The 13,935-nt window shown below is 31.4% G+C and overlaps 7 protein-coding genes across 7 annotated transcripts; 3 read left to right on the top strand and 4 right to left on the bottom strand.

Moving 5' to 3' along the window:
- Positions 1-372: 372 nt before the first annotated feature.
- FG379_002792 (F-actin capping) lies at positions 373-1,436 on the top strand (the record flags this gene model as incomplete). The annotated part of the gene is made up of 2 exons (XM_067328482.1): positions 373-478; positions 541-1,436. 2 exons carry the CDS (start codon positions 373-375, stop codon positions 1,434-1,436), a joined length of 1,002 nt encoding a protein of 333 aa, XP_067181980.1.
- Positions 1,437-1,464: 28 nt separating this feature from the next.
- FG379_002790 (uncharacterized protein) lies at positions 1,465-3,393 on the bottom strand (the record flags this gene model as incomplete). Its single annotated transcript, XM_067328480.1, has 4 exons — positions 1,465-2,293; positions 2,365-3,110; positions 3,160-3,189; positions 3,274-3,393. 4 exons carry the CDS (start codon positions 3,391-3,393, stop codon positions 1,465-1,467), a joined length of 1,725 nt encoding a protein of 574 aa, XP_067181978.1.
- A 740-nt stretch (positions 3,394-4,133) lies between these two features.
- FG379_002789 (uncharacterized protein) lies at positions 4,134-5,360 on the top strand (the record flags this gene model as incomplete). Its single annotated transcript, XM_067328479.1, has 1 exon — positions 4,134-5,360. The coding sequence occupies one exon, from the start codon at positions 4,134-4,136 to the stop codon at positions 5,358-5,360; it is 1,227 nt and encodes a 408-aa protein (XP_067181977.1).
- Positions 5,361-6,264: 904 nt separating this feature from the next.
- On the bottom strand, positions 6,265-8,538 carry FG379_002788 (uncharacterized protein; the record flags this gene model as incomplete). Its single annotated transcript, XM_067328478.1, has 1 exon — positions 6,265-8,538. The coding sequence occupies one exon, from the start codon at positions 8,536-8,538 to the stop codon at positions 6,265-6,267; it is 2,274 nt and encodes a 757-aa protein (XP_067181976.1).
- A 550-nt stretch (positions 8,539-9,088) lies between these two features.
- Positions 9,089-9,891, bottom strand: FG379_002787 (partner of sld five; the record flags this gene model as incomplete). The annotated part of the gene is made up of 3 exons (XM_067328477.1): positions 9,089-9,312; positions 9,406-9,664; positions 9,757-9,891. The coding sequence occupies 3 exons, from the start codon at positions 9,889-9,891 to the stop codon at positions 9,089-9,091; spliced, it is 618 nt and encodes a 205-aa protein (XP_067181975.1).
- Positions 9,892-10,490: 599 nt separating this feature from the next.
- On the bottom strand, positions 10,491-11,156 carry FG379_002786 (uncharacterized protein; the record flags this gene model as incomplete). The annotated part of the gene is made up of 1 exon (XM_067328476.1): positions 10,491-11,156. The coding sequence occupies one exon, from the start codon at positions 11,154-11,156 to the stop codon at positions 10,491-10,493; it is 666 nt and encodes a 221-aa protein (XP_067181974.1).
- A 688-nt stretch (positions 11,157-11,844) lies between these two features.
- On the top strand, positions 11,845-13,191 carry FG379_002785 (AAA-family ATPase; the record flags this gene model as incomplete). Its single annotated transcript, XM_067328475.1, has 1 exon — positions 11,845-13,191. One exon carries the CDS (start codon positions 11,845-11,847, stop codon positions 13,189-13,191), a length of 1,347 nt encoding a protein of 448 aa, XP_067181973.1.
- Positions 13,192-13,935: the final 744 nt, after the last annotated feature.

Raw genomic sequence — 13,935 nt, 5'->3', positions numbered from 1 at the left:
AGTATTGCTTTTCAGCAATAAAAAAAACGTAGTTGATTTAGGTAAAGTCTATTCTAACTATACTATAATCAAAAAAGAAAATTAGCGGTATGTTGGAATCGAACCTCGAAGCACATTACTACAATGTCTACATTTTATTCATATTTTCCCCATGCATTTAGTGTATAATATGTAACCCCGAATGTGCGGGAGGAGAAAGAGGAAATAAAAACAAAAAAAGCTGTTTTAAATGTATAATTATGGATACAAATTGCGATTAATTCAACTGAGGAAATAACATTTGTTACAGTTCCACAAAAATATAAAATATAGGCAGATAAGATAAATCTGTAGCGCATATGTAAATAAAACAGATGGAAATAATAAGCCAGAATGTATAGACAAAATAGTGGGATTTACGATGAAAATGTAGTTCAAGCCTTGAAAATATGGTCAAGGTGCCTTCCTAGTTTTGGGAATGATGTAATAAAAAAGCTGGGTAAGTAGGTAATATACTGAGGCATGCATGCCTTATTGGTTTTCTAACCTTTTTCTTTTTAGGAGTTTTGTTTCCAACAGTGCATGATGAGATAACAAGTAGGATTGATACACCATTAGTATTAGTTTTAGATAGAGAAGCAAATAAATACTATATAGGTTGCAATACAAATAGAATAGATGGAGAAAAGTACAGATCTCCATATACTGATAAATACTATTATAGTCAAGGATACCTAAAGAATCAGGATAATGAAAAAGAAGAGGATATTAAGGGAAATGCATCGACATTAGATTTGGGACACTTGAAAATACTCGAGACAGAATTTCATGGTGTATATGAGAATTACTGCAAGTACTATTCAACAATATATGATGGTAGTATAAACAGTAATATACTTGATCACGGAATATTGTTAAGTAATGTTTATTGTTATGATTTGTCTGGAGATTCATTCGGAACATGTTTTACAATGAAGCATATAATAAATCCATTTAAGGTCGTGAATACAGATATAAATAACAATGATAATGATGAATTTATATATTATTTGGATATTATACACAATGTAGAGACAGTAATTTCACATAAGTTAGGAATATCTATATATCGAATAAGTTCAGTGTATTATTATGGATTTAATAATAAGAAAAATAGCATAAAATATGATGGTTGCAAAACAAATTGGTTGGAAAAAAAATACGAATTTAATACATTAAAATTCACTAAAAACTTAAAGAGAACAAATACAAGTCTAAATATAAATAATGTTAGTTCTGGTCTTAATAACATTGCATTAGATAGAAACTCCATTACAATAATAAATAACCAGACTATTTACTTCCACTTGTTAAATATAGGCAAGCTAATAGAAAGTATAGACAACAGTGTAATGAAACGAATAAAAAATGTTTATATTGATAATTTAATTAACATTTCAAAAGAATTAAGGAAATAGTGCAATATATACCCTCAAAAAAGTCTCATTAAATGAACCCCTTCAACGACAAATATTCCAACTGATCTTGAATATATTCTTTTATTGGTATAATGTCACCATTTTTAAGATTATCGTCCCAGTCGTATTTTTGTTCCTGGTAACATTTTTGAAAGGCAATAACAGAATAGTAAAATACATCCCTTCCGAATTTAGGATCTATTCTAAACTTAATCTCGTAACTATTGTTTTCACTTTCGAATATAATCATTCTAACAATGCTTTTGTTGGCACCACTATTATCTATAGTTACATAAAATTGATCAAAATCTAGTTGTACAGCCTTTCTGTATATCATTTTTTTGTCTTGATCATTGTTTGCATTCTTTATCCTTATTCTCTCTTTTTCCTTGTCTTTTTCTGTATTATAACTTATTTTCACATATCCATCCATTAACTGACACTCAATTATTCCTTCGTATTCCTTTCTTCTATATGCCAAATAGTCGTCTTCTTCGCAATAATCATCTTCGTCTTGGTAATTACCCTTGTTATTGTTATCACTGTCACAAAATAATTCCTCTCCTCCCTTTGCTGTTTTATTGGTATCTTCGTTTTTTTCAGTTACGTCATCATATGTACTTTTGTTGTCAATACCGTCTGTATTACCACTATTGTCCCCTTTTTTGTAATCTACTGAAGACTGTTTATTTTGACTTTTTTTGGTTTCCTCCGAATCTGATTTTTTCTCGTCTTCATTGTCATTATTTGAAAAAGTATCTCTTGGACGGTCCAAAAGTATTATATTACAGGTTAAGCTTTCTTCGCAAATAAAGTTTAGTACATGATAGGCAATATAATCTGGAATAAGTACGGGACTTTGGTATCGTATTGTTGATTTAATTGTGGTAAGTACATTTATGATTTATTTTCCTTTCATTAAACTTACCCTATAGTAATTTCTTCTGTGTTAAAGTTGTTTATCATATCACTATTTTCTTGAATAATTGAATCAATTTTACCACCATACTCACTATTATATTCAGAATACATCTGACTATTCACTTGTTTGTTATTCATAATTGAATCTAGTTTTCTTTTTACATTATCATTAAAATGTAAGTCTCTTGCCTGCAGTATGTTTCTCTTACATTTATTATATATATAATTTCCTCTAAATACGATTACGTTTAAATACAGTCCTATGCATTCTCTTGTTATTTTCCACTCAAATCCTTCATATACAGGACTAGGCTCGTACAATAACTGATCCCCATCCAAAAATATTTGTGTTGACTTGTACCATCTTGCATATTTTATTGGATTATAACTTTTATTTTCATCAGTATCTATAATTTGCACTTTTGAATCAGCAGATATACTTCCTTGTATTCTGAACCCTCTTAATTCTATTCCTTCAACTTGATTTTGAAAACCTATATTTCCCTGTAACACTCTACTCAAATACTCACCTCTATTACAAGGCTGTTCTATTTCCTCTGTCTCTTCTTTAATTACCTCATATTCAACCGCCTCTATCTCCTCCTGTACCTCCTTGAACTTAACCTTTTTTATCTCTTCTCTCAAATTAAACTCTCCAGTCAAAGGAATATTATCGATCTTTTCTCTAATAACTCTTAACTTTTCCGGATATATTGGAGCTATGTTGTCTTTAACGCTTAGATACCTGAATCTCTGGTTTTCAATTAAAACTATTCAAAGTTTGGTTGAACATTCAACTTACCATTGTTTTGTTTGCTGTTATAGCAACGCCCTGTACAATTGTAGCGTAATTATTTAATTTATACATTCAAAATTAGACTTCCTCATTTACTTGATTGTGTGTATATTCGCTTACCTTTTTGCCTTTCGTGAACATTGGAACCATATTCTCGTTTATCCCAAAACGTGAAACTGGTGTTTCTTTTCCGCTCCTTAAAAAAGGAGGGACTTTCAGATACTTTTCTAGAATCTCCATTTTAAGTGGATTCGTCTTTAATTATGCATGCAGATGCATGTGTATATTTGTATATATATCACTAAAACTGAAAATAAGTCTGCGCTTGCATGCAGAACAGCAATTTATAAGCTTGAAAAAAGAAGAGAAGCCTTCGGCTTGGTTCAATTACCGTAAAAGCGATTCAGAAATTGAATAAAAACTTATCAAATCTTATCTTTTATCAATTTGTTTTATGTTAAAAGTAAGATAGTAACACAACTTCTGTTAATCATTGAATTCATTTATCTACGTTATTTTACACACATGTACAAGTGACCGGTATGGGCGCCAGGCGCTAACTCCTCTAAATTAAATGATTGTCATTTCAAACTGAAAATTCACTTGAAAACAAAAGAAATTTCCCGTTATATTGAGGCACTTCTCGTTTATTTTGGATTATAATGCGAAAAGAGTGAAAAAAGATATTCATAAACCAATTTGCTGGTTTATTTATTTGTGTTTTGATTTACGAGTTAATGGATGAAACATACAATATCATATCTTAAAGGCAAATAGTTATAGTGGTTATTTGTAAAATATTATAAAGTTATAATATATTATACATGCGTGACGTGTTATATTAATAACACCAACACATTTGACATAGCTAACAACAAAGTAAGGGATTGATATTCTATCAATATATTGGCCAGCAAGTGTTGACTGCAAAATAGTTTCTTTTGGTGTATAAGCGTAATTAAAACAAGAAAAATAATAAGATGATTGTTGGCGATCCTTGGGAATATTGGAGGGACGTATTGGGTTCTCCAAGAACTGTTTTGGCCCCAATGGTAGATGGAAGTGAGTTGGCATTTAGATTGCTTTGCAAGAAATACGGCTGTGATTTGGGTTATACACCAATGTATCACTCAGGTCTATTTTCAACACAAAAGCATTATAGAGAATTAAATTTTCAAACATGTGTTGAGGATGAACCATTAATAGTACAATTTTGTGGTAATAATCCAACCAGTATACTCGATTCATTTATATTGATTCAAGATAAAGTTAAAGGAGTGGACGTCAACTTTGGATGTCCTCAAAATATAGCAAAAAGGGGAAATTATGGTTCATATTTGTTATCAAATCCAGATTTGATGGAAAAAATAATTTCTACTCTTGTAAACAGTGCCGACGTTAAATGTATTGTATCTTGTAAAATAAGACTACTAGACAAAAATGATTTGCAAAAAACAGTTAATTTAATAAAGAGATTGGAATCTGTGGGACTCGGAATAATAACGGTGCACGGTAGAACAAAGGAAAACAAAGGAGCATTAACAAACAAATGCGACTGGGAATCATTAAGAATATTAAAAGAGAGATCTACCATACCTTTTATAGCAAATGGAGGAATATCCACATATGACGATATAACTAAGTGTTTTGAGTATACGAAGGCAGATGCAATTATGGTAGCTGAAAGTATATTAGAAAATCCATGGTTGTTCCAGGGCTACAAGTACCCCAATGAAATAAAAAACAAACCGTCTCAATTTGATATTGCATATGAGTATTTAAATATATGCAGTAAGTATCCGCCTCCGAATCATGGTATTATAAGAACACATTTATATAGAATGTTTCATACCATATTCACACTACCTGGGGCAGATGTATACAGAGAACAAATTAATAACTCAACAAATTTACAAGACTTTTACTTATTTTTAAATAGTTTAAAATCACTTTATTATGACGAATTTAAGCGTAATGTTATTAAGGATTACAAAGGAAATGTTCCTGAATTAGGTTTTTGGTATATTAGACACAGAATTGATAAGTTACAGCATTCAGTAACCAAAGAATTAATATCAATATATAATTATTGTAATTACAGTTTGCCGCCTGTACTCAAATTTAATGAATCCGATATGACAAATGTGATTAATTCTAATAACATTAATGAAGATTCAGCATGTGAGATATCAAATTTATTCATTTAGGTGACTTTTTATTTCAAGTTAAATCAAATACTGAACGAAAAGGTGACACTTTCAGGCGCTAACGTCTCTTTTAGTAACGTCTATTCAGTTTATGCAGATACTAGTGGTACTAACAAACTGTTCAAATATCAAATTGTTTCTAAAGTACTAGCTTTTGCATATTCAATAACCGAGATGCAAGAAGCATTCATCTAATATGACAATAATGTGAACTTCAGCTCAAATCAAAACTTTTTATTCCCCACATTTCTCTATGCCTTGCGTTGTTTTTATTTTCAGGAACTGCATGCATTTTTGTACTATTTTGCTTTTAGCGACAAGACTGATTCGAATGATTTTTTCTTCTTTAATAAAACCAATAACAATATAGAATATTTGTGTTACAGGTTCTTTTCAATCTGTTGTACACAAATTCTGATTATGCATTGGCATGTTTATTGTACGCACGCAAGTAATGTACATCTTATAAGCATTTAAGAGTGAAGAATTTTTACGGAAGGAAAAATACTTGTATCTATGTTATACTGTTCTTATTTAGTACAAAAAATAATAATTAAATAAAACATCACAAAAAGAGCCTTCAAAGGATAAATCGTTGGTTAATTAGAAAGGTATATTAACAATCAGCATTAGGCTAATCGTATAATTAACAAGAGTGAATGATGAAGGACAAAGAATACGCACTATTATTGGGGCTATTAACATCCTTGGTAATTGTAGGATTGATAATTTGGACGACAGTCTACAACCTGCCATGCGTAACTAGAAGGAGGAACAAATATAGTAAAATGTAAATTAGACATAAAATGGTGGAAAAGGGAATGAATGAAAACAAGTGATACATATAAAGGTTAATGCATGATGTTAAGTTGTATACACCTTTATTCTATTTGCCAAACTGATGTTAGAATTTAAGTTCAAATATATCTTCATTAACAAAGTTGTTATTGTCAGCAATTTTGTTTTCACCAGAGTACAAGACGCCACTATCGGAGTTATTACATGTACTTCCCCCATATAAGTAATATAATTGCCTAAGTAAATCTTTGGAAACGGGGGGTTTCGATTTCTTTTTTTTATTAACAGAGAAACACTCATTATTTTTGGTTTTGTTCCACTCGTTTACAAGTTTTGAATAGATATCGTCAAAAGAATTACAGGACATATCTTTATACATTGAATATGGTGTTGGCCAAACACTTAGTAATGCTTCAGTTGCCTCCGGCCCACAACCCTTTATACTTCTTAATTGTTTTCCAAAAACTTCTTCAATAGTTAGATTTGATGATTTTTTACTGTTATATTCCCAATCTTTGTAAATAGGTCTTGCTTTTGATATATTTTCAATTATTTCGAGGTTACTATCCGAACACGAATATCTATTCTTAACATTACTAGTTATGACTTGGTGTAGTCCAATTAATAAAGTTAGTGTATGTCCTGTAGACTGACTTTGGAGAATGTGAAAACCTGTGATAAATTGAGTACTGGCTTGAGCACTTTTAAGTATTTGCTTTGGAGCTACTCTACCACTGCTTATTGGACCATTGTTTCCACTAGACCAAATTATATTCTCATGTATTGAATTCAAATCTTCTAGTAAATAGATGACATTCTCGACGCCTAAAGACCTCATTAATCTGTATTTTTGTTCTTCATACCGACCATCCATTATACTGGAACACATATCGCTGCCTGTTTTTCTTTCTATTATCCAAGGTAATACATATGATTCATCTACGGACGCCTTTTCACTGTTACTCTCGTAAATTGGTCTAGCCACCCATATTATATCGCCTATTGGTAAATTTTTTAACTCTATTTTAAATCCCTGATCGCATAGTCTGTTTAATAAACTTTGTGATATTCCTGATGATTTTAACGAATTACTTGCATTTAACTTATTTTTTTTTGTTTTAATGTCGTTATTGTTGTTAGCAGTATTTACCTCCCTATAGTCTATTAACATAACTATTTCATAGTCTAGTAATACCTTTCTGTTTCTTTTATCGCTCAAAATTCGTACTTTATCTTTCACTGATAAATGTTCATTTATATTGTCTTTACTTATACAATTATAGTTTTCTAATATGTACTTGAATAATGATACACCACTGCAACATTCAACTGCAACTTTTCTTCCTATGTCCGTTAGTTTATATCTTATATTTTCAGTTTTTATTGGAAATCCCCTAATATTACTCCCATTGTTTATTTCGTTAACGTATCCTATTTTAATCAATTCCTTCATTGACTTTTCAATATTTTTAATCAACATTTTATCTTCATATACTGTTTTTAAATGCAAACACAAATCTTGTATTGTCACTTTTGTGAAATGATTAATAGTTTCACGTAGTTTTTCCAGTAAACATAGTACAACTAAAATGCACCATTTGTCACCATAGGTTTGTGGCATGTGATGATGATCACACCCAACATTCTTATTATCAGGTAGTGGTTCTCCATTAGTTTGTTCCTTATAACAATTTTCGCTTTCCAATACCTCCATTAGCGAATTATCGGCTTTTGGTAATCTCTCCAGTATCGGGTCAACTATTTTATTTAATTCTTCTATTTTTAACATTCTGTATTCTCTTATTTTGTCTTTGTTATCATTAACGTCATTCTCATTCAATTCGTTATATTTACACTTTTCTATTAATTTGTTTAAATGAGATCCAAGATAATTACCTATACCTTCAAGTACTTGAAATTGCTTTGAATTTATGATTGGAAGCGGATATTGTTTTATACTTGTAGTTGCTCTTCTTATCATTGATATCCCTTGTATTGTTTTTGTTCTTTTCCTCATTTTTTCCAAATAATCTACATATTTCACATTATATGGATGAATTCTTATCACATTTTGGTTTTTCAGATTACTTGTTTTGTTACTATCGTTGCATTCAGTTTCTTCTTTATCGTGGACTTGGGAATAGTCACTTTCGTTATTCACTATCATTCCTTTACTCTCAAGTCTCTTATTTCCATTATATCCAACTTCCTCATCATGATCCGAACCAAAAAAATCATTTACTCGTGTCGTATGCTCATTATTTTCTCCTTCTGAAAATAAATCAACATCTACTTGGCACGTATTGCCTACTTGATCATTTTTGTCCACCCTAACTCTTTTTTCCCTCCTCTCCTTCTTTAATCTTCCTTTTTCTCCCATTATCAATATAAGATTTAATGCTGTTACTTTTCAAAGGTATTTATATTACATTCATAATTTGTTGTATCTTGTTGTTATATCGGCCTACATTCCATTCTTCCAAAAACACCAAATTATTAAAAGTGATTGCAGAGACAACGTATAAATCAAATTTTTGCTTGCTTAAAAGGAAAATCGGTACTTGATTTTTTTGCTCTTACGTTTGCCATGATATACACACACCGGTATAAAGGTAAATTTTACCGGTAAACGGTACCGTAATTATTTAAATTGAAACAAAAAGGAAAACATGAATTAAATTTTGTTATAGACAGAGGAATGTTTGTGTATAATTGAACTCCAACATAAATAAAAACTAGTTAATTGACTAATAGGCCTCAAATGTAACATTTTTTTCAGGTGTACTAGATTATTAATGTATTTTGTTTCGAAAAAATAAACAGTTGTATATGTAAATAATATAGTTCACAAGTAACAATTAGTACGGGAAAAGTGTAGAGAAAAAACAACATAGGCCTATACTGTAGTATCATGCATTATGACGTGATAATCAACTACTGCTGCTTTCTTGTTGAGAGTAAATTTGAGACTCGCTTATTGTAGTATTGTACCAAAGATTTTGAAGATCATTTATAGCATGAAAACACTCATCAGAACCGTAGTTTAATTCCAATAGACCCATATTTGTAACGTCCATTGCCTTTGGCAATATCAATTGTTTAATATTTCCCTTTAGTTTAGATTGTCTTCTATTAATTAAATCCTGGAATAGTTCTTCATTTATAGTACGAAAAGTTAGTTACGGTTTTCGAAAAGAAAAATAAACAGACATAGTGATATATATGCGATTTAAGTGTTTAAACTTACTTTTGATTCTACTCCCCTTTCCATTAAATGGGTCATTTTTAAGTTGAAAAAAAATATGAGCAATTTGCAAATAGTAATAGTCTATTTTCGAAAACTTTCCCAGACCTATCTTATCTTCCTCCAATATAAGCCCTTTGAGTCCCTCCTCAGTTAGCCATTTAGGTGGTATTAAACGACAGAGATTTTTTGAATCTAGATATTTTGCCACCCAAAGTGGTATCTTGCACTTTTGGTGGGGTATAAATGGACCTACTTCAATCTATATTTAGAATGCGTGAATTCATACAAACAAACATTATTTTATAGGTTAAAGTATGTTTGATTGCGAAATAAACAAAAGACAAAACCTACCGAGAATATTCTCCTTTTATTCATGCTTACACTGGGTATAACCTCAACCATGGTTTTTTCTTCGGCTATAAACAAACACTCCTCAAACTTTAATCCTTTATCGCTCCCATTATCCAATGTGTATAAATTTTCCATCATTTACTCTTGTTACAAACTTCCCATTTATAGCATAAATAACTTATCCCAATATTTGTCTACTTTACACACACAAATAATTATACAACACTTTTTGCGACAGTGATTAAAACAATATGACTGAATTAAAAAGCAATAGCAATTGTAATTTTTATTAAAGCGAAAACAGCAATAAGGAGATAAATAATACAACTACTGCTATTACTACCAATCCAACTTACGCCCTTTATACTATGGTACCGAATACCGTCCCGAATAATCTTGTATGCTAAGTACGTTTCGGCGCCAACCAGCATATATTACAAAAGAGTACTAAAGTAAGGAAGAGAAAGAACTGGACAATTATAATACAAAATACATTAAGTTAGTAGTTTAACTAAGTTAATATATATAACAGTAATAGACCCACGTCTCTTGTTATAGGATATGTATATCGTACATATGCATTACTTGTTAATAATATGTAAAAAATTGCTTCCCAATTTTAAAAAAACTACGGATTTTTACTTGAATAATTAATTTGTAGCAAGTAGACTTGTCCTTGGCGAGAATAATGCACGAGCTTAAGTTTGTGTGTTGAGCGAGTGGGTTAGAGTGCTTTAACCCAGTAACTTTCTCAATTTTCTCTCACCTAGGTTCGCTTCGTATGTAAGCCCTGCAGACTTTGCCATATCTATAGCCTTATTTAACTCCTCAACACTGCTTGCAGACCTTAATATATCTCTTATTCTTTCCCCAATGTCCTCGGAATTGTCAGCAACACCACCATCATTACCCGTCGTTAAGTCAGAACATTTCTCAGTAACTCCTCCGACCAATGGCACAGGACCATCATTGTTCTTGTTCGGTCTATTATTTACAGAAGCAGAACCTATTTTATACGATGAGTCACCATTCGCATTTCCAGTACTCAATTGAGTTCCGTTCGCTCTTGCAGATGTAGGTACCGATACAGGTAACTGTTGTAATAATCCCCCTATATTTTGTTGTAAATTATTCCCAGTTGTATTTATTTTCACAGGTAACGGTACAGATACGGTTGTTGATAGGGGAACATTATTATTGTTTGTAATAGTAGGAATAACCGATGCCCCCTCATTCACGTTAGATGTACCAGGCGTTGTCTGGTTTCCCTTGATTATTTTTGGAATTCCCTTGGTCTCTAATATCATGTTTATAATGGAAACGTCTTCTTGACCATGTTTTTTGTATATATATTCAGTTATTAATTCAATTGCCTCTTTATACGAATCTACGGTTTCCATCCTTCAAATCCTCAAACTATTTTCCAAATGGTATTAATTTACTATAAACAAATATTGTCCTTGATCTCTAAATTCCTATATAACTATATACCTTATCAGTCGATGAATTAGCACTTATTTCACAAATATAACAAACAACAGTATTTTTCGAGTCTAGATATATGTTTAAAGTATGTACATATATTGATGCACAAGAATCCTTAAATCTTACTTCTATATTGTTCACTTAGTTCCAATTCACCCTAATTTTTGTAGTCAAATTTTAATCGCAAAATTTCCCTCTTAAAACAGTCCAATCTATTACTGATGTTATTCTCAGTTCATTTCTTTTATGTTTTATTTTATTATTCGCTCCCTATTACTTGTATTAATCATAACAAATATAATTAAGTGTCTCAGGACCCGCCTTTTTCCGAATAAAATACCTTTTCTCGGAAAAAAGCAGCAATGGATGAACAGCATATAAACAAAGTATATGTATATACAAGATAACATTCACGTATCTACTTTGTCTATTTGGTTTTACCAGTTAATGGTTTTTTTTCTTAAGAAGAATAAATAATATGGGAATGAAGATACTGTTTTGTGTATGGGTTGGTAAATTCGACAAGCCTGTACATAGCATATAATAGTAGTAGTCTTTTGTTTTTCAATAGTACTCCTTTAGATAATAGTGTACACGTTGGTGATGATAAATAATATCCTTGAACTTATAAAAAAGGGGAGCGAGAAGGAGAAATCAGGTAACTTGGAGGAGGCATTGGACATCTACATTTTAACGCTCCAAAAATGGGATCATATATGTAAATACCAAGATGATGAGAGGGTTAAGAATGTGTTACTTTCTAGAATGGAGCAGCTTGTGAGCAGGGCTGAGAACATAAAGAATGTCATTAAGAACAAAGGAAAAGACTTTGGATTGAATTCACATTATTCATCCGATTCTTTTTCATGTCAAGACAAAGACAATGATAATTTAAAACATCAGAATGACCCGCTCTATGACACAATTAGAAGCTGTATATTGCAAGAAAGTCCAAATGTAAATTGGGATGACATTATAGGATTAGACAAGGCAAAATCGTCTCTCAAGGAAGCAGTCATAATTCCAGTCAGATTTCCAGAACTCTTCAAGGGGAACTTGAAGCCGTGGAAAGGCATTTTGTTATATGGTCCACCCGGTACGGGTAAGACGTTTTTGGCAAAAGCATGTGCTACTGAGATGAGGGGAACCTTTTTATCAATTTCAAGTGCAGATTTAACTAGTAAGTGGCAAGGAGAGTCTGAAAAACTAATAAAAGCATTATTTGATATTGCTAGAGAGAAAGCACCATCTGTTATATTTATAGATGAAATAGATAGTCTATGTAGTAGCAGAAATGAACAGGAGAATGACGCTACAAGAAGAATTAAGACAGAGTTTTTGGTTCAAATGGATGGTATTAATGTTTCATGTAACTCTAACAATAATTCGCTGAAACCTGTTTTGGTTCTAGGTACGACAAATATTCCTTGGGACATAGATGCCGGAATTAGGAGAAGATTTGAAAGGAGAATTTATATTCCTCTTCCTGATGAAGAATCTCGTGTATTGTTGATAAAAAATGGTCTTAAATTCATTGAACACGAACTAAGTAATGACGATATTTTGTATATTGCGAAGAAGACAGATGGGTATAGTTCTAGTGATGTTTCTGTGTTAATTAAAGACGCACTTTTTGAACCAATTAGAAAGTGTAGCAATTCAAATTGGTTTAAGAAGGTTGTATACAGTAAAGATAAAAGTGAGAATAATAGTAATAATCAGAAAATGTATTGGACTCCCTGTCCACAGCCTCCCGATATTGATAATTATGATAAAAATGTATATAAAAATACATCTATTTATGAGATTCAAAATAACCAACTTTTGCCTCCTAAATTAACAAGAGAAGACATTATTGGTGTGCTTTCTAGAACAAAATCGTCTGTCTCAAATCAGGACATCCATAAATTCAATGAATGGACCAGCAAGTTTGGACTTTCTGGTGAATAAACTACCTCAAAATATAAAGAACATTTATTGCTCATGTATATATATAATTCAAACATATTCGTCATTTAATTTTTAATAGCTATTATAAACCTATAGTCTATTTGCATGGCATACAGAGTCACTGTATTTGAAATACTACCACATATTACCGTGATATTATGGTGCTAAGTAATGCCTAAAACAAACAATACATTATTAATGTTATGTACAAATTTTTGGCACATTGTTGGTACTCCTTTCTAGATGTATCGATACTTGCCCTTATTTGAACAAACTACTCCACCTTTGTTTTATCAATACTGCTTAAACACTAGTAATTTGAATTAATTAGGATAAATATCAGTTTGCAGTGCCATTATAATAGCTATTAAAAGTTTTGTTCATTTTTCCAATGTCACACCAACTCATTTTTGTTCCATCCTGGAGTGTCATAATATGACAATTACAAATGAATTCGTGTCGTATATTGGGATAGACAACGCCTTGTTGCTGCTGTCATTGTGTACTAAGTACTTTACATAGTGTATAGAGTAAATTCGTGATGAAACGAACTGGTATGTAGTTTAAATGATCCGATTGTTTATGTCGTGCAGACTGCCAACTTTATGTAATATTTAATTGGTCCCGCACTCCACCCACACAGCAACATAGAAAAGTAACCATTAAGACTTTGGCGGTGACTTGCTAATTACCCAAATTATTTACCCCCATCTCCTTGCCACCCCGCTCTCTATATCTTTAATT

The sequence above is a fragment of the Cryptosporidium bovis genome (assembly GCF_009768925.1).
Source record: "Cryptosporidium bovis isolate 45015 chromosome Unknown contig_4, whole genome shotgun sequence".
In the NCBI taxonomy this organism is placed as follows: Eukaryota; Apicomplexa; class Conoidasida; order Eucoccidiorida; family Cryptosporidiidae; genus Cryptosporidium; species Cryptosporidium bovis.
Note: the sequence above shows the minus strand (reverse complement) of the source record. Positions and strands in the feature narration are given on the sequence as shown.